Genomic DNA, 18486 nt, shown 5'->3' with positions numbered 1-18486 from the left:
GGTTAGGGGTGAGTTTAGGGGTAGGGTTAGGGTTTGGATCCCTTTATCACCTTGATGGTGGTGGGTGACTTTTCAGTGTGTGTTCTGGTTTTTTTTCTATAAAAACGCATGCGTTTTTAACGCAAACAAACGCGTTGAGATCGGACGCCATGTCGCGTTTGGAGAGCCCCTGATGTGCCTAAACAGTGAAAACTCCCCAATTCTAACTGAAACCCTAACCCCAACCCTAATGCCAACCCTAACCCCAACCCTAACCCTAGTCCTAACCCTAGCGCTACTTTCACACTAGCGTTTTTTTGCATACGTCGCAATGCGTCGTTTTGGCGAAAAAACGCATCCTGCAAAGTCATCTGCAGGATGCGTTTTTTCCCCATAGACTAACATTAGTGACGTATTGACACACGTCGCAAGCGTCGTGCGACGGTTGCGTCGTGTTGTAGCGGACCACCGGCAGCAAAAAACGTTACATGTAACATTTTTTGTGCCGACGGTCCACCATTTCCGACCGCGCATGCGCGGCTGGAACTCCGCCCCCACCTCCCCGCACCTCACAATGGGGCAGCGGATGCGTGGAAAAACAGCATCCGCTGCCCCCGTTGTGCGGCGCTTGCACAGTATGCGTCGGTATGTCGGGCCGACTCAGCGCGACGGCCCCGTACCGACGCTAGTGTGAAAGTAGCCTAACGGGAAAATGGAAATAAATATATTTTTTTTAAATTTTATTATTTTTCCCTAACTAAGGGGGTGATGAAGGGGGATTTGATTTACTTTTATAGCATTTTTTGGGCGGATTTTTATGGTTGGCAGCCATCACACACTAAAAGACGCTTTTTATTGCAAAAAATAGTTTTTGCATCACCACATTTTGAGAGCTATAATTTTTCCATATTTTGGTCCACAGAGTCATGTGAGATCTTGTTTTTTGCAGGACGAGTTGACGTTTTTACTGGTACCATTTTCGGGTACATGACATTTTTTGATCGCTTTTTATTCCGATTTTTGGGAGGCGGAATGAACAAAAACCAGCAATTCCTGAAATTCTTTTAGGGGGGGCGTTTATACCGTTCCGCGTTTGGTAAAAAGGATAAAGCAGTTTTATTCTTCGGGTCAGTACGATTACAGCGATACCTCATTTATGTAATTTTTTTATGTTTTGGCGCTTTTACACAATAAAAACTATTTTATATAAAAAAATTATTGTTTTTGCATCGCTTTATTCTGAGGACTATAACTTTTTTTTCTGCTGATGATGCTGTATTGTGGCTTTTTTTTTGCGGGACAAGATGACGTTTTCAGCGGTACCATGGTTATTTATATCCGTCTTTTTGATCGCGTGTTATTCCACTTTTTGTTTGGCGGTATGAGAATAAAGCGTTGTATTTGGCCTCGTTTTTTTTTTTTTTTTTTTACGGTGTTCACTGAAGGGGTTAACTAGTGATATAGTTTTATAGGCGGGAGCGTTACGGACGCGGCGATACTAAATATGTGTACTTTTATTGTGTGTTTTTTTTTTTTAAATTTAGATAAAGAAATGTATTTATGGGAATATATATATATATTTTTCTTTATTTAGGAATTTTTTTTTTTTTTACACATGTGGAAAAATTTTTTTTTTACTTTGTCCCGGGGGGGGGGACATCACAGATCGGTGATCTGACAGTGTGCACAGCACTCTGTCAGATCACCGATGTGACAGGCACATTGCAGAGGCTTGCCGGCGCCTGCTATGAGGAATTCTCAGCAGACGCCGGCAAGCAGGGTCATCTCATGACCCGGAAGGAGTCCCGCGGCCATCTTGGATCCGGGGACTCCTTCCAGGTCACCGGAGCAGCGCGATCTCATCGCGCTGCTCCGGTGGGAGAGCGCAGGGAGCCCCCGTCCCTGCGCGATCCCCCTCTCGGGGTTAAATGCCCGCGATCGGCGACAGCGCCGATCGTGGGCATTGCTGCGGGGTGTCAGCTGTCATATACAGCTGACACCCGCACCCGATCACCGCGGCGCTCAGCGCGAGACCGCGGTGATCGAGCCGCCGTACTAGTACTGCGGCTGGCACTAATGCAGTGCCGGCAGCGCCGTACTAGTACGGCGCATGGCACGAAGGGGTTAAATCAGAGAGTTATGTTACACAAAATAGTTAATAAATATCTTATATACTCACCGTGATCTGTTACACACCTTTCTAGTAGATCACCCTATTAAGGCCAGAAGGAGGTGGGAGGCTGAATTGGGTGAGATAGATGATGATAGGTGGGAGTCTATTTTAGAATACGTACCCAAGTTGTCGATGAGTGAACCTGGGAGATTGTTGCAATTGTACGTGATAAATAGGGCCTTTAGGACACCTGACTTGTTATTTAGAGCTGGGATGAGATCTAATTTTGAGTGCCCTAGATGCTCCCAGTCCCAGGCGGGAATACTACACATGCCCTGGCTATGTCCCAGATTATTTTAGTATTGGGTTGTAGTGCTGAACCGAATTGAGGTGATTTACGGGTGCTCGATTCCCAGGGATCCGGTGGTTTGTGTACTTGGGTATGTGGAGGAAATCTTAGCCGACGGTACTGCAAAAATGGCAGTTGCTAGATTATTGTTCATTGCGAGGAAAGTGATTGCAAGGTATTGGATTAGGGAGGAACCTCCAACCAGACAAGAGTTCACAAACGAATCATATTGTCCATCTCGAAAAAAGTATATATAATAAGGGGAATAGGATGGTGTTTTTTCAAAAGTTGTGGCAGCCATGGCTGGATGGGAATAATTGATGGACTTTGGTACAAGATGCTAAATGGTATAACATGTATGTACTGTTTACTCTCTTCTTTCCAACTTAGATAAGGGTATTGTATGGTTTGGTGTTGGTCTTCAGGGGGGAGGGGTTATTTTCTTGTTAAATCAAAACACAAAGTATTTTGTTGTATGAGTGGATACCATTTAGTGTGCTCAATAAAAATTTCTGATAAAAAAAAAAATATCTTATATACTCGAGTATAAGCCGAGTTTTTCATCACATTTTTCATCACGACACTGAGGGAAAGCTGCAGCAGCGGGTCGCAGGATCTGGCTGCCGCAGCTAACTCCTGTGCCCACTGCTAAAGAAAAATGAATATTCACTTGGCGTGGAGTGTAGTGAATATTGATTCCCTTTAATAGCGGGCACATGTGATCGCCCGGCTGCTGCAGCTGCTGGCATTGGGATAAGACTCTTGGAGGAAGCGCAGGGAAGGTGAGTAGGATGGTTTTGGAGACACTGGGGGGTCAGTGGTTTTCTTTCTCGCCTCATTGGGGGACACAGGTAACCATGGGTGTGCTGCTGTCACTAGGCGGCTGACACTATGCAAATAAAGAAGTAACTCCTCCCCGGCAGTATACACCCTCCTACAGGCACCAGGCAACTCAGTTTTTGCTTAGTGTCTGTAGGAGGCAGACCTGGATCTAACACCAGATCCGCATTTCTTTTACAGGGATTTGTTGTGTTTTATTAACCTTTTCCCCTTTCTTTTTCAGACTTTTTCTCCAGGGTAACAGGGTGCAGTTCTTCTCACCCTGTTTTCCCCACTTTGAGCGACCGAGAGAGCAGTGTGGTATCACCCACATCGCACCCTCTCGGACCTGCTGGGCAGGACTTTTGTCCCCTGTCACCCATTCAGGTGTTCAGGGTGACTTTCTTCTTCGGTGGCCAGTCCTGCCCGTTTCCCCTCCTCATCCCTCTCCTCGGAAAGGGCTGAGAGGAAGACGGCGGTCACTTCCAGTGACCCTCTCCCCCTGGTTAGAGGTCGACGCCCTCTTCTGCGCCGGAGCTCGTGGCGCGGGAAGGAGGACTTCTTCCAGGACCCTCTACACTTCCAGGGATCCTGATGCGTTCCTCATCTCCAGGTAGGGAGTCTTCAAGCAACAGTATGCGCCCCCCCCCCATCCGGCAAGGGATCTCCTAGATCTTACCAGGGCCTCTTTTTGATAGGGGAGTGGGCTGCAGTTTTTTCGGGGGAACCGGGATGCGCTATCGCCGCTGGGGAACACACGCTGGCACTTCCTTTGTTCTCCCTCCTTTTTTTCCTCTCCCGGCTTTTTTCTTCTCCTTCGTTCGGCGCTTACGCGCCCCTTTGTGGCGGCCTGCATTACTGTGGCTGGTAGTTCAGCGCTCTTGGGCGCGTTTCTTATGCATCCCCCCCCTTCGGCGCTTGTGCACGCCCACAGCGTCGCGCTGTCTCCGCGCTCTTTCTGCTACGTCCTGCTCCCTGTCAGCGTCTGCTCACCGCGTGGGACACAGGGTTCTCGGGGGAACACAGGCACAGACTCCTGCGGCTACCGCTGTCGCTGTCCTTCAGCAGGCTCAGCGCTACTGCTCTCTCGGGCTCTACTCCTCCCGGCAGTATTTCTCCGCTCCTGGACAAGGTAATATCCACCTATGTCCGACCCCACTCCGGCCTTTGCCACTACGGCCATCCATTACCCCTGCGCTCACTGCAAGAAAAAGTGGGCCTCAGGTCAGCCTTCTCCTTTTTGCCCATCCTGCGTTCCTCCCACCATGTCAGCTCCTCTGGAAGCTCCTAGGTCCCGGGATGAGTGCACCCCCCCTCCCCCGGAGTGGGCTGTTGCAATGTCTCAATCAGTGTCTGATTTGACTAAGGTTTCTCAGTTTCTGGTCCAGGCACTTGAACGTATCCCGCTTCTCTCTAACGCCACCAGTGCCACGAACGCCTCACACGGCGATTCGCTCGCATCTGTCCTAGATCCTCACAGAGGCAGACCGAACAAAAGAGACAGAAAAAGGGCCTTATCTAGATCCTCTTCCAGTTCCCTGGACCACACCGGGATTCTCCTATCTGCCCGTTCCCCCTTCTCGCAGGCGGACGTCGGGTCTGACCTAACCTCTGTCGGAATCTGACTCGGATGCAGATCAGACTTCCGGAACACAGGAGATGGTCGATAGCCTTATTTCAGCTATCATTCAGAAGCTTGAACTTAAAGAGGATGAGGCAAGCTCTCAGGACGTCTCCGTTGCGTTTAAACGGATTAAACGTCCCTCTAGGGTTTTTCCTAATCACAAGGAGTTTGACAATACTACCTCCACTCACTGGGAAAACCCTGGTAAGCATTTCCCTGGCAGGAAACGGCTAGATGTGTTATACCCTTTTCACTCCGACCTTGTCTCCAAATGGTCCGAGTCTCCTAAGGTCGACCCGCCCGTGTCCAGGCTATCCTCAGACGGTTCTGTCTATCCCGGACGCGGCTTCCCTTAAGGACCCCACGGACAGACAGATCGAGGCACTAGCAAAATCGGCATTTGAGGCTTCTGGAGCCTCCCTTTGCCCTAGTTTCGCCTCGTCATGGGTAGCCAAGGCTGTGTCATCCTGGGCCAAGACCCTGCACAGGGGCATTTTGGCCTCTGCTCCTGCTGAGGAACTGTCTGATTTGGCGGATCAGATGTCTCTTGCAGGAAAATACCTCATGAATGCCTCCCTTAATGCAGCGGCCTGCTCCACCAGGGCTAACAGCAACATTGTGGCCATTCGCCGGATTCTCTGGCTAAAGGCGTGGAACGCTGACCCCGCTTCTAAAAAATCTCTCACTGGTCTGCCCTTCCAGGGTTCTAGACTCTTCGGCACGCAGCTGGATCAAATGATCTCGGACGCCACGGGTGGTAAGAGTACCTCCTTACCCCAGTCCAAACCAAAACGTCCCTTCAACAGGAGGGGCCCCCAGTCCTTTGGTCCCTTTCGGTCTTTCGCCCCCTCAGGAAACCCAAACCAGGACCCGTTCCTCCTCACAAGGGGACTGAAGAAAACCACCTTTCAGGCCTCCACCACGCTGGAGAGCTAAGAGCCACCCCGCAAAATCATCTGGATCTCGGGGCCACAGGTCTTCTAATAAATGACGGGTTGCCCCCACCTGGAAATCCCTCCAGGGTGGGAGGGCGGCTTCTTCTGTTCTCAGAGGTTTGGCTATCAGTAGTCGACGATGCCTGGGTCAGGGAGATCGTCACGTCAGGCTACAAAATAGAATTTTCTTCGCCGCCAGGAAGTAGTTTCCTGCTCTCTCGTCCTCCCAAACAGCCCTCTCATCTCACAGGGCTTCTTCAGGCCGTCGATTCGCTCCTCGCCTCAGGAGTCATAGTGCCGGTGCCTTATCGCGAGCTGTTTTCGGGTTTTTACTCAAACCTGTTCGTGGTTCCAAAAAAGGACGGCTCTCCGTCCAATTTTGGATCTCAAGCGGTTGAACCGCCATCTACGGATTCGGCACTTCAGAATGGAATCTCTACGCTCGGTGGTCGCGTCCATGGAACCGGGAGAGTTTCTGTGCTCCGTGGACATTCGGGATGCGTACCTTCACGTTCCGATTTGCGTACAGCATCAGAGGTTCCTCCGGTTCGCGATCCAAGAGCATCATTGCCAGTTCACGGCCCTCCCTTTCGGTCTGGCGTCTGTGCCCAGGGTCTTTACGAAGGTCATGGCAGCTGTCATGGCCATTCTGCGTTCGAAAGAGATTCTGGTAATCCCATACCTCGACGACCTCTTGACCAAGGGCTCATCCCGTCGGGACTGCAGCCAGAGCCTCCAGCTTACTCTGGACACGCTGGTTCGCCTCGGCTGGATAATCAACTACCAGAAGTCTTCCTTGATTCCAACCCAGCGTCTGGAGTTCCTGGGCATGGAATTCGACACCTCTCGGTCTCAGGTCTTCCTCCCCAAGGAGAAGTTCCTTTCTCTTCGTCGGGGTGTCAGAGCACTAAAGGGCCCGAACCCTCTGTCCCTCCGCCTCGCCATGAGGGTTCTGGGGAAAATGGTCGCTTCTATGGAAGCAGTCCCGTATGCTCAGTTCCACTCTCGTCCCCTCCAGCTGGCCCTTCTGACTGCCTTGGACAGGAACCCGCTTTCCCTGGACCGTCCGTTTCGCCTCTCTCCCAAGGTGAAGCAGTCTCTCTTGGTGGACGCTGTCCACCTCCATTCTGCGCGAGAGGTCATTTCTCCCTCCCCGCTGGTAGGTGATCACCACCGACGCCAGTCTCCAGAGTTGGGGAGCGGTCTTTCTCCACCTCACGGCCCAGGGCCGCTGGACTGCTCAGGAGGCGTGCCTCCCTATCAACCTCTTGGAAATCAGAGCCATCTTCCTGGCCCTCATCCGCTGGGAGTCCCTCCTCTCGGGAAAGCCGGTCCGCATTCAGTCTGACAACGCCACAGCCGTGGCATACATAAACCATCAGGGAGGGACTCGCAGCAGTCAAGTCATGGCGGAAGTGGCAAAAATTCTTTGTTGGGCGGAGGGTCACGTTCCCTCTCTGTCAGCCGTCCACATCCCAGGGGTGGACAATTGAGAAGCCGACTTTCTAATTCACCAGGGCATTGTGGCAGGCGAGTGGTCTCTTCTTCCCGCAATCTTCAGCCAGATTTGCCAGCAGTGGGGCGTCCCGGACGTCGACTTAATGGCCTCCCGGGCAAACCACAAGGTTCCCCAGTACGTCTCCAGATCTCGGGATCCGAGGGCCGTCGGATGCGAGGCTCTCGTGATCTCGTGGGCCCAGTTCCAGATGCCCTATCTGTTCCCACCCCTCCCCTTGATCCCAAGGGTCATAAAAAAGATAAAGACAGAAGGGGTCCCCGTGCTCTTGGTAGCTCCAGATTGGCCTCGCAGGGCCTGGTATGCGGAACTGGTGAACATGCCATCGGACGTTCCGTGGAGGCTTCCGGATCTTCTGGACCTTCTTTCGCAGGGGCCCCTCTTCCACCCGAATTCTCGGTCTCTGAATGTAACGGTATGGCCGTTGAGGCCGCGGTCCTGAAGAATGCAGGTTTTTCTCATAGCGTCATCCAGACTATGATAAGAGCAAGAAAACCGGCTTCCTCGCGTATTTACCACAGATGTTGGAAGGCCTTTTTCCGGTGCTGTCAGGACAACAATCTGTTTCCTATGACCTTTTCCCTTCCCTTCTCAGCTTCCTTCAAGCGGGCCTAGATTCGGGTCTTTCCCTTAGCACCTTGAAGGGTCAGATCTCCGCTCTATCCATTCTTTTTCAAAGAGACCTGGCCTCCCTGCCTCAGGTGAGGACCTTCATCCAGAGGGTCGCTCATATAGCTCCCCCTTATCGTTCTCCTGTCGAGCCTTGGGATCTCAACCTCGTCTTAGATGCTCTCCAGCGTGCGCCCTTTGAACCGATTCAGGACATTTCCTTCTCACTTCTATCCTGGAAGGTAGCCTTTTTGGTCGCCATCACCTCCATTAGAAGGGTGTCGGAGCTGGCGGCATTATCCTGTCGTTCTCCCTTTCTAGTCCTGCATCAGGACAAAGTGGTTCTTCGTCCGGTTCCTTTCCTACCAAAGGTAGTTTCGGCTTTTCACATCAATGAGGACATTGTCCTCCCTTCCTTGTGCCCTTCCCCGGTTCATTCCTTGGAGAAATCTCTTCACAAGTTGGATGTGGTCAGGGCTATCCGGATTTACCTCACCAGAACTGCCTCTTTTCGTCAGGCCGATCCTCTGTTCGTCGTCCCGGAAGGGTGTCGAAAGGGGCTCCCCGCCTCCAAGTCCACAATTGCTCGTTGGATCCGTTCGGCGGTTCTGGAGGCATACCGTGTCCAAGACAAACAGCCTCCTTCGGGGGTGAAGGCTCACTCTACCCGGGCTGTGGGAGCTTCCTGGGCAGTTCATCACCAAGCTTCGGCCTCGCAGGTTTGCAAGGTTGCAACGTGGTCATCCATTCGCACCTTTGTCAAATTCTACAAGGTGCATACTCAGGCTTCCGCGGACGCGAGCCTGTGTAGGAGGATACTGCAGGCGGCGGTTTCTCACCGGCCGACCTAACTCCTCTTTTTCTGCAGAATATCCCGCCCTAGGGACTGCTTCTGGACGTCCCATGGTTACCTGTGTCCCCCAATGAGGCGAGAGGGATTTTTGGTTCTTACCGTAAAATCTTTCTTGGAGCCTTCATTGGGGGACACAGCACCCTCCCTTGAAGTTGTACCGTGTTGGCCAACAGGCCGTTGTTGTGGGTTGGTACATAGGTTGAGTTTTACCGGTATATTACCTGTTCCTACTACTGCTTTTGCACCAACTGAGTTGCCTGATACCTGTTGGAGGTTGTATACTGCCGGGGAGGAGTTACTTCTACTTTATTTGCATAGTGTCAGCCTCCTAGTGACAGCAGCATACACCCATGGTAACCTGTGTCCCCCAATGAAGGCTCCAAGAAAGAGATTTTACGGTAAGAACCAAAAATCCCTCTTTTCTCGTCCCCTGGCCCGGCTGTCTTTAGAAAGACTGCATGAACCGGGGCTCATACCACTGAACACCTGCTCTCTCTCCCCGTGGGCAGAACCTTACTCAGACAACACAGGGTTAGGGTAAAACAATGTGCCAATAATTTATTGAACCACCAACACAATAGCATACAGAACAGTACCAGCAAACACTCAAGATGGTGCAAATTACAGAGTCTCCTCCTTCCACTGACGTGACAGGATTAGAGCTGTTTCCAGTGCCAAATACCCCCACCAGTGGCTCCCCGCTTTGGGCAGGCCCCCACAGTGAGGAGGAAGCTAACAGAGAGCAGTGAGGTATGTGGCAAAGTAATTCTTTAAGACGACTCTGGGGTTTCAGTGATGGTCAATGAATCTGTCCTGTGTTCTTTCAGCCGGGACGTGGTCTTCTAAGCTCATCTCCTGTACAGTCACACGAACCATAAGAAAGTCTCTTTATGTAGTTCACAACTGCCATTCAACCAGCATCCAGAGTTCAGAGAGATATGAATGAGGCCAACCTACATTTTTGATTGTAGTCCAGCATGGACAATATATGTAATCAGCATATCGGCAAACATTGTTCAGTGGCCATGCATTACTGTTTTACAAAGATAACAGAAAATCAACTGTTGGGGATATGAGAGGTAAATATTCATCCTACAAGAAGAGGCAGTACTTCAGACAACAGTTTATGATTCTGGGCCTACACAATTAAGGCTACACGACCGTTGAAACGCGTATGATTTGAAATACACTTCAAGCCCGTGACTGTCACTGGTATGAATTACCATACCCGTTTTTGTGTCTCTGGATATAAAGATAGATTTTGGACTTATGTGCTTTTAATGAAAATGGAATAAAAGTTATTTTTTATGGATATTACCGACGCTGGACTTCTGCTCCCTTCATACTACTTGCAGCACTGCATGATCCATGCAGTGGGACTGAGAGGAGGTAAGCTGATGTTTGGGTTTTTTTCTACGCTGAGCACTTACATCGGGGTTTCCATCTAAATCTCCGAGTGACATGTTTCAGATGAAATTCCCGAGAGATCCATTCACTATAGTGCGGCAGCAGAGTTACTCTGGACTGCGTTTGGCCTCTGTTCAGCGTTGTCCTTCTTTTCACAGGTGCACAAAACTGGCGGACTGTGGTTTTATGCACGCCTAAAAGACTGCCACTGTCGGATCATAGGCAGCCAGACGGCGTCCACAGTGTCTCCATCTGTCTCATTAGGCAGAATCTTCCCTTGTGGGTTCAGTCTGAATCATGTATTTCAGGGAATTACAGAGAAACCCCGGTGTAAGCGCTCAGCGTAGAGCGCAGGATAAATGTGAGCCAAGCCTTACTGCGATCTTTGGGAGGCAGAATGAAAAAAAAAAAAATAAAATTAACATGTGAATTGGTTTTATTTTATTTTTTACGCCGCTCCTCTTGAGATATAAGTGATTAGACGACTTTATTCTTCAGGTCGTTGTGATTACAGCGGCACCAGATTTATATTGGTTTTTTGTGTTTGGCTGCTGTCACACACTAATTTTCCTATATTTCTGTCAACAGTCATGTAAGGGATTATTTTTTGCAGGACGAGTGGATTTTTTTCATTGTTACATTTTTCGGGCAGAGGACATTTTTTTTTATGCTTTCTATTCCGATTTTTGGGAGGCAGAATGAACAAACACTAAAAATTCAGGAATTGTCTTGGGGGGGCTTTTTTAATGCCGTTATGCATGTGGTAAAATTGACAAGGCAACTTTATTCTTCAGGTCAGTAAGATTACAGCAATACCAATTTTTTTTTTTTTTTTTTTTTTTTTTTTTTTTTTTTTTAAGGTTTTGGCAGTTTTACGCAATAATTTTATAGAAAAAATAATTTTTTGCATCGCTTTATTCTGAGAGCTATAACTTTTTTTATTTTTCCGCTGACTGAGCTGTGTGGTGGATTTTTTTTTTGCTGGACAATATGACCTGGTTCAGAGACGCCATTTATATTTACAGTTGCCTTTTTGATCATATTTTATTTCACTTTTTGTTTGACGGAAAGATAAAGCATGGTTTTTTGCCTGTTTATTTTTTTTAATGCGGTTCACGGAGTGGGGTTAAAAATATAATAATCTTTATATAGCGCCAACATATTCCGCAGTGCTTTTCGATATAACATATAGAAGTCATAAGTAACAACGTTAAAGATAATGCAATAATTAAAGCAAAATAAAGAGGACCCTGCTCATGAGAGCTTACAATCTACATTGAGGTGGGAGAGACACAAAGTACAGGTGTGTATTTACAATGATAGTCCAGCCATCTTGAGGGAGTGGGGGATAAAGGCTGCATGAGTTAGGGTACTGTCACACAGTACCATTTTGATCGCTACGACGGTACGATTCGTGACGTTCTAGCGATATCGTTACGATATCGCAGTGTCTGACACGCAGCAGCGATCAGGGATCCTGCTGAGAATCGTACGTCGTAGCAGATCGTATGGAACTTTCTTTCGTCGCTTGATCACCCGCTGACATCGCTGGATCGTTGTGTGTGACAGCGATCCAGCGATGTGTTCGCTTGTAACCAGGGTAAACATCGGGTAACTAAGCGCAGGGCCGCGCTTAGTAACCCGATGTTTACCGTGGTTACCAGCGTAAACGTAGAAAAAACAAACAGTACATACTCACATTCCGGTGTCTGTCCTCCGGCGTCTCAGCTTCTCTGCAGTGTGAGCGCCGGCCAGCCAGAAAGCGAGCACTGACGTCTGACGTCACCGCTGTGCTTTCCGGCTATGGCGCTTACACAGTGGAGAGAAGCAGAACGCCGGGGACAGACACCGGAATGTAAGTATGTACTGTTTGTTTTTTTTACGTTTACGCTGGTAACCACGGTAAACATCGGGTTACAAGCGGCCCTGCGCTTAGTTACCCGATGTTTACCCTGGTTACCGGGGACTTCGGCATCGCTCCAGCGCCGTGATTGCAACGTGTGACCGCAGTCTACGACGCTGGAGCGATAATCATACGATCGCTGCGACGTCACGGATCGTGCCGTCGTAGCGATTAAAATGGTACTGTGTGACAGTACCCTTAGTCACTAGCCAATGTTTGTGGTACTTTTGGGTGTGGAGGAGTTTGATCGAGAGTTAGTTTCAGATAAATAGTGAATGGGCTATATATAGAAGGACTTCGATTAACCCCTTTCTGACCTCGGACGGGATAGTACGTCCGAGGTCAGAAGCCCCGCTTTGATGCAGGCTCCGGCGGTGAGCCCGCATCAAAGCCGGGACATGTCAGCTGTTTTGAACAGCTGACATATACCCGCAATAGCGGCGGGTGAAATCGTGTTTCACCCGTCGCTACTAACTAGTTAAATGCCGCTGTCAAACGCAGACAGCGGCATTTAATCGGCGCTTCCGGCTGGGCGGCCGGAAATTAGCGCATCGCCGACCCCGTCACATGATCGGGGATCAGCGATGCTTCTGAATAGTAACCATAGAGGTCCTTGAGACCTCTATGGTTACTGATCGCCGGTAGCTGTGAGCGCCACCCTGTGGTCGGCGCTCATAGCACACCTGCATTTCTGCTGCATAGCAGCGATCTTATGACCGCTGCTATGTAGCAGAGCCGATCGCGTTGTACCAGCTTCTAGCCTCCCATGGAGGCTATTGAAGCATGGCAAAAGTAAAAAAAAAAAAGTAAATAAAAATTGTGAAAAAAATAAATATATAAAAGTTTAAATCACCCCCTTTCGCCCCAATCAAAATAAATCAATTAAAAAAAATCAAACCTACACATATTTGGTATCGCCGCGTTCAGAATCGCCCGGTCTATCAATTAAAAAAAAAAAAGCATTAACCTGATCGCTATATGGCGTAGCGAGAAAAAATTCGAAACGCCAGAATTACGTTTTTTTTGGTCGCCGCGACATTGCATTAAAATGCAATAACGGGCGATCAAAAGAACGTATCTGCACCGAAATGGTATCATTAAAAACGCCAGCTTGGCATGCAAAAAATAAGCCCTCAACCGTCCCCAGATCATGAAAAATGGAGACGCTACGAGTATCGGAAAATGGCACAATTTTATAATTTTTTTTTTTTTTTTAGCAAAGTTTGGAATTTTTTTTTACCACTTAGATAAAAAATAACCTAGTCATGTTAGGTGTCTATGAACTCGTACTGACCTGGAGAATCATAATGGCAGGTCAGTTTTAGCATTTAGTGAACCTAGCAAAAAGCCAAACAAAAAACAAGTGTGGGACTGGACTTATTTTGCAATTTCACCAAACTTGGAATTTTTTTCCCGTTTTCTAGTACACGACATGGTAAAACCAATGATGTCGTTCAAAAGTACAACTCGTCCCGCAAAAAATAAGCCCTCACATGGCCAAATTGACGGAAAAATAAAAAAGTTATGGCTCTGGGAAGGAGGGGAGCGAAAAACGAACACGAAAAAATGGAAAATCCCAAGGTCATGAAGGGGTTAAGGAACGTGATAGACAGATGTGTTTTTAGGGAGCGCCTAACACTGTAAGTTGCAGTTAGTCTTAATTTCATGTGGTAAAGCATTCCAGAGCATTGGAAGTCTTGGAGGTGGGAGGTACAGATTACTTCAATTAGATAACTATTGGGACCGTTTTATAGGTTGGGTCTTCTGCACCCTTCGACACCAAATGTGTACTTTTTTTTTTTTAATTTTTTTTGTACATAAATGTATTTATTGGATTCATTTTTTTTTGTTCTTTATTTTGTGATTTAATATGTATATACATTTACAGTTTTTAACTTTATTTGAACTTTTTTATATTGTCCAGCTTCACACTGACAGATCGCTGTTCTAATACTTTGCAATGCTTCTGCATTGGCGAGCATTAGATCAGTGACTGACATGCAGGAAGGAGGCGTGTCAGCTCTTGTTCGGAGCCTGAGCTGACGGGCCACCATCCCTGGGTAACCCTGCGGTCATCTTTCGGCATGCGTTGTTCCGATGGGAGTACAGAGGGAGCTCCCTCCCTATGCAATGTCTCTGTCGCTATTTACAGAAGCATCAGAGGGGGTTAAACAGCGATCGGTGCTAGCACCAATCGTGGGCGTTGCTGCAGGGTATCAGCTCTCATATAGAGCTGGCACTTACATTTGACTGCTGAGGCACTCAACGTGAGTTTGCAGGAGCATATATATGGCGCATGTCGGGAAGTGATTAAAGATTGAAAGTTTGAAAAATGCTACATTTTCACCAAAAATGTAGAACATATCAACATTTACCCCAATCATAAATTACAATGTGTAACGAAAACAGTCTCCGAATCACTGGGATATGTTGGTGTTCCAGAGTTGTTACCACATAAAGTGTCACTGGTCAGAATTGTAAAATTTGGCCTGATCATTAAGATTAAACTTGTCTCTGTCACTGATGGGTTAGTTGGATAATTTAAAAAACGGTCTGCATTTTAATTTTTTAAGAAACAATGGTCTCTATCAACTGTATGCATGGTCAGAAGTGGAGAACACAAATCTTTTTCTAATTCTGAACAATCATTTTAATGTTCTGGCTTTCTCTGGGTCATTGATGTTGGGCAACAGCTATGATGATCTTTGTGATCCTGCCTGGTGCCTGCATTGGGAATGCAGAAAAGCCACTTTCTCTTATGAGAGTTTTGATCTATATTAATGCTAGACAATAGGACACACAACAACTTGTAATTCAATTTCTATCTATCTGATGATGTGCAATGTCCTTATTGCTTTAATGATCAATTTTTATTCTTTTTTTAGTTTATTGAGGGCTCTTTTGAAGAGTATTTGAAACGTCTGGAAAATCCACAGGTACACTAGATACTATAGTAGACTGATATATTAATATTCAAGTTAACAAAATTTTAAATAAAAAGTAAATGGAAAATGCATACCCTTGTGAATCTTGGGTGGTACACCAAATTTCTTTCCTTTAATTGTAAAAGCTTCTACAAGAATATGTGGGACTTTGTAGATGATAACATAGAGAAGATCTGCGTTTCTAGGGATTAAGTTAGACATTAGTTAAAGATAGTTTAAAGCATGGAATATCTCAAGACGTTGTCCTAACTGGTTTTAAAGTGAACCTGTCAGCAGTTTTGTGCACCATAACCTACAACAGACAGTGTCATCTTGGCGCTGTTATACTGATTAAAATGATACCTTGGTTGATGAAATCCGTCTTGTGGTTGTTGTTTAATCTTTATTTGTGGTTTTGAGTCAATGATATGCTCGTTCTCCGGAGCGGCCTGTGGGGGGTCTTCATGTGGTGCTCTGCTTACATATTCATCGGTATGGCTTATGACCGGTCACTGATCCCTCACTGAGCTGCCCCATATTTTACATACTGTATTTGTTATGGTTTGAAAAAAATTACATTCAACATGCAGGCACCAGCGCTGCAGCATGATCGCTACTATAATATCCATATTTTTATTTTATTTAGTGATACAAATTGCTTGAGGGAAAAAAAAAATCTTCCTCAAAATGGCTGCAGCCACACCTGTGCAGTAACATTGTTCGGAACGCGATAGATGCTACTGCTCAGGCGTCATTTTGCTAGAGAAAAAAGTGTTCACCAAGATGGCAGCGCAGTAGCATTTATCGGATCGCTGGCAGGTCACTGAGGGATCATTGACCGGTCATAAGCTGTACAGATGAATGTGTAAGTCTACGTTCACATTTGCGGTCTGCGCCACAGCGTCGGTCGCCGCATGCGTCATGCGCCCCTATATTTAACATGGGGGCGCATGGACATGCGTTGCACTTGCGTTTTGCGATGCATGCGTCACTGCGGCGCCCGCGTCCGGGCGCAGAGGACGCAGCAAGTTGCATTTTTGCTGCGCCCAAAATCAACCAAAAAAAGGACGCATGCGTCGCAAAACGCAGCGTTTTGCTGCGTTTTTGTTTGCGTTGTGCGTTGCGTCGCCGACGCTGCGGCGCACAACGCAAATGTGAACGTAACCTAAGCAGAGCACAACTCGGCACAATCGTGCTGACAGGTTCCCTTTAAAGGGAATCTGTCACTGCATTTGACCTATCTAAACTATTAATATGGGCGTACAGGGTATACAATGCTGAGTAGAGTGATACCTGTATGTCTCATATCAGATGCCTTGTTGTGGATAAATCCTCTTTTATCACTTTATATAAATGACCATTTCCAGGCTATGGGGAGGGCGCTGCCTGGGAGATAACTCTGCCTCCAGAGCTTATTTTACATGAACAGGGAGTTACCAATATGGTATGTAATGTCCGCTCTCTGCAGAGCTGTGTGTGATAATAACTGACACATCTGCAGGTTCCTTTCAGCTTCGATTTCACAGGGAGACAGGGTTGTAATGTTGTTGCAATACAGCAGAGCTCAGAGAGCTGCAAAATGTGTTTACAAGAAGACATTTAATTTAATTTCTCCTTTTCTGTGTTAGTTACTTGTCTAAGGCTAGTTTCACATTTGCGTCTAAATCCGCATCGTTTAAAATGCATCCGCAAGTGGTGGAAAAAACGCATGTATAGGCGTACAAACGTGGCGTTTTTTTGACTCATGCGTTGTCGCATGCGGTTAAGAAAACGCCCCGTTTGTACGCCTTTACATGGGTTTTTTTCTTGCGTTTGCGTTTTTGGTACGCATGTTGAGAAATTTCACAAGAGAAAAATCAAGATAACCAGACACCGCCAATGGGACTACAGAGGGCGTGTATTATGTGATCTCTATATATAGACCCTAGGGCTACTGAAATTTTAACAGTTTGCTACTGTATCCTGTGTCATGATGGATCTTCGCATGGAGAGCTTTTATTTCAACCTGGATTTCAGCTTCAAGCTGTTTCTTGCCTGTGCTTTCGCTTGGGAGCAAGACAGAAATCGCCAAAGATGGAGAAGGAGACAACGTAGGCGTTTTTGGAGGCACCCCATTATCGAACTACGTGAGAGCCGTGGAGCCTACCACACGCTGTATGCCGAGCTTAATGTCAACCCGGAGAAATTCCAAGAATACACACGAATGTCGCAAGACTCATTCCTGGATTTGCTGTCTCGTGTCCAAGGAGCCATACGGCGACAGGACACCCAGCTCCTTAAAGCGATTCCACCCGCGGAACGTCTGCTGGTTACATTAAGGTACGTTCCAAATCTAAACCAATGATAGTCCAAATTTACTGTTTTCTGACATGTATTTTTGGGTATTTTCCTTTCTTTCTTTAGCGTAACCACACCATAAAAAGAATAGATTGTAATGGTTTTTGTGTTTGTTTTTCTTACAGATTTCTGGCCACCGGAGAGAGTTTATCATCCCTCCACTTCCAATACCGGCTTGGAATATCCACCCTGTCCGGAATAGTTGCGGACACCTGCCGGGCTTTGTGGAATGTACTCCGGGATGAGTTTATACCCCTACCCACCTTGGACATGTGGCTAGAAATTGCGGAGAAATTCTGGAGTGTGTGTGATTTCCCCAACTGTTTAGGAGCGGTGGATGGAAAGCACATTCACATTATCAAACCAGCCAGAACAGGATCGGAGTACTTCAATTACAAGAAATATTTTTCTGTTGTGCTCATGGCAATAGCCGATGCGAACTGTCGCTTCATCGCCGTGGACATTGGAGCTTTTGGCCGTGGCAACGATTCGCAGACTTTCAAGAACTCGGATATGGGCCGCCGTGTGTATGGAAAAAATTTCAATTTTCCCCCGCCACAACCTCTTCCCAACACTCAAGGACCACCGATGCCATTTGTTATGGTTCGGGATGAGGCCTTTCAGATGTGTGAAAACCTACTGAAGCCCTATTCCAGTCGGGACTTGAACCACACTAGAAGGATCTTTAACTACAGACTGACCAGGGCCCGAAGAACTGTAGAGTGTACCTTTGGCATTCTTGTCGCTAAATGGCGCATTCTTGCATCAGCCATAAATCTAAAAGTGGAAACAGTCGACGAGGTGGTCAAAGCCTGTGTGGTGCTGCATAATTATATAATGGTTAAGGAGCAACCCAACATTGAACTGGATGAACCAGTTGCACACCCACTGCCCGATTTCCAGCATCACTCGCTGCGGTCAACTGCAGCAGTTGGCCACACGCGGGACCAATTTGCGGCCTTTTTTGATTCAGATATTGGACGTGTCTCATGGGAGGACAATGTAGTGTAAAAGTCCAGTTGTAAATTCGATATATACCAGTTATTTTCTACAATGATAATATTTCTCATTAATAAACTTTACAATATTTCTCATTAATAAACTTTAGTTTTGGTTGT

The 18486-nt window shown here is 47.2% G+C and overlaps 1 protein-coding gene across 1 annotated transcript in view; it reads left to right on the top strand.

Annotated features, from left to right (window-relative positions):
• Positions 1 to 18486, top strand: part of OTUD4 (OTU deubiquitinase 4) — a 120387-nt gene that overhangs the window by 20513 nt on the left and 81388 nt on the right. Inside the window, exon 3 of the mRNA XM_077279276.1 lies at positions 14993 to 15043. Within this exon, the coding sequence (XP_077135391.1) occupies positions 14993 to 15043 (51 nt within the window). The remainder of the gene's footprint in view (positions 1 to 14992; positions 15044 to 18486) is intronic.

Source organism: Ranitomeya variabilis, chromosome 1 (assembly GCF_051348905.1).
Source record: "Ranitomeya variabilis isolate aRanVar5 chromosome 1, aRanVar5.hap1, whole genome shotgun sequence".
Taxonomy (NCBI): domain Eukaryota; kingdom Metazoa; phylum Chordata; class Amphibia; order Anura; family Dendrobatidae; genus Ranitomeya; species Ranitomeya variabilis.
This window is presented reverse-complemented; position numbering and strand designations above follow the sequence as displayed.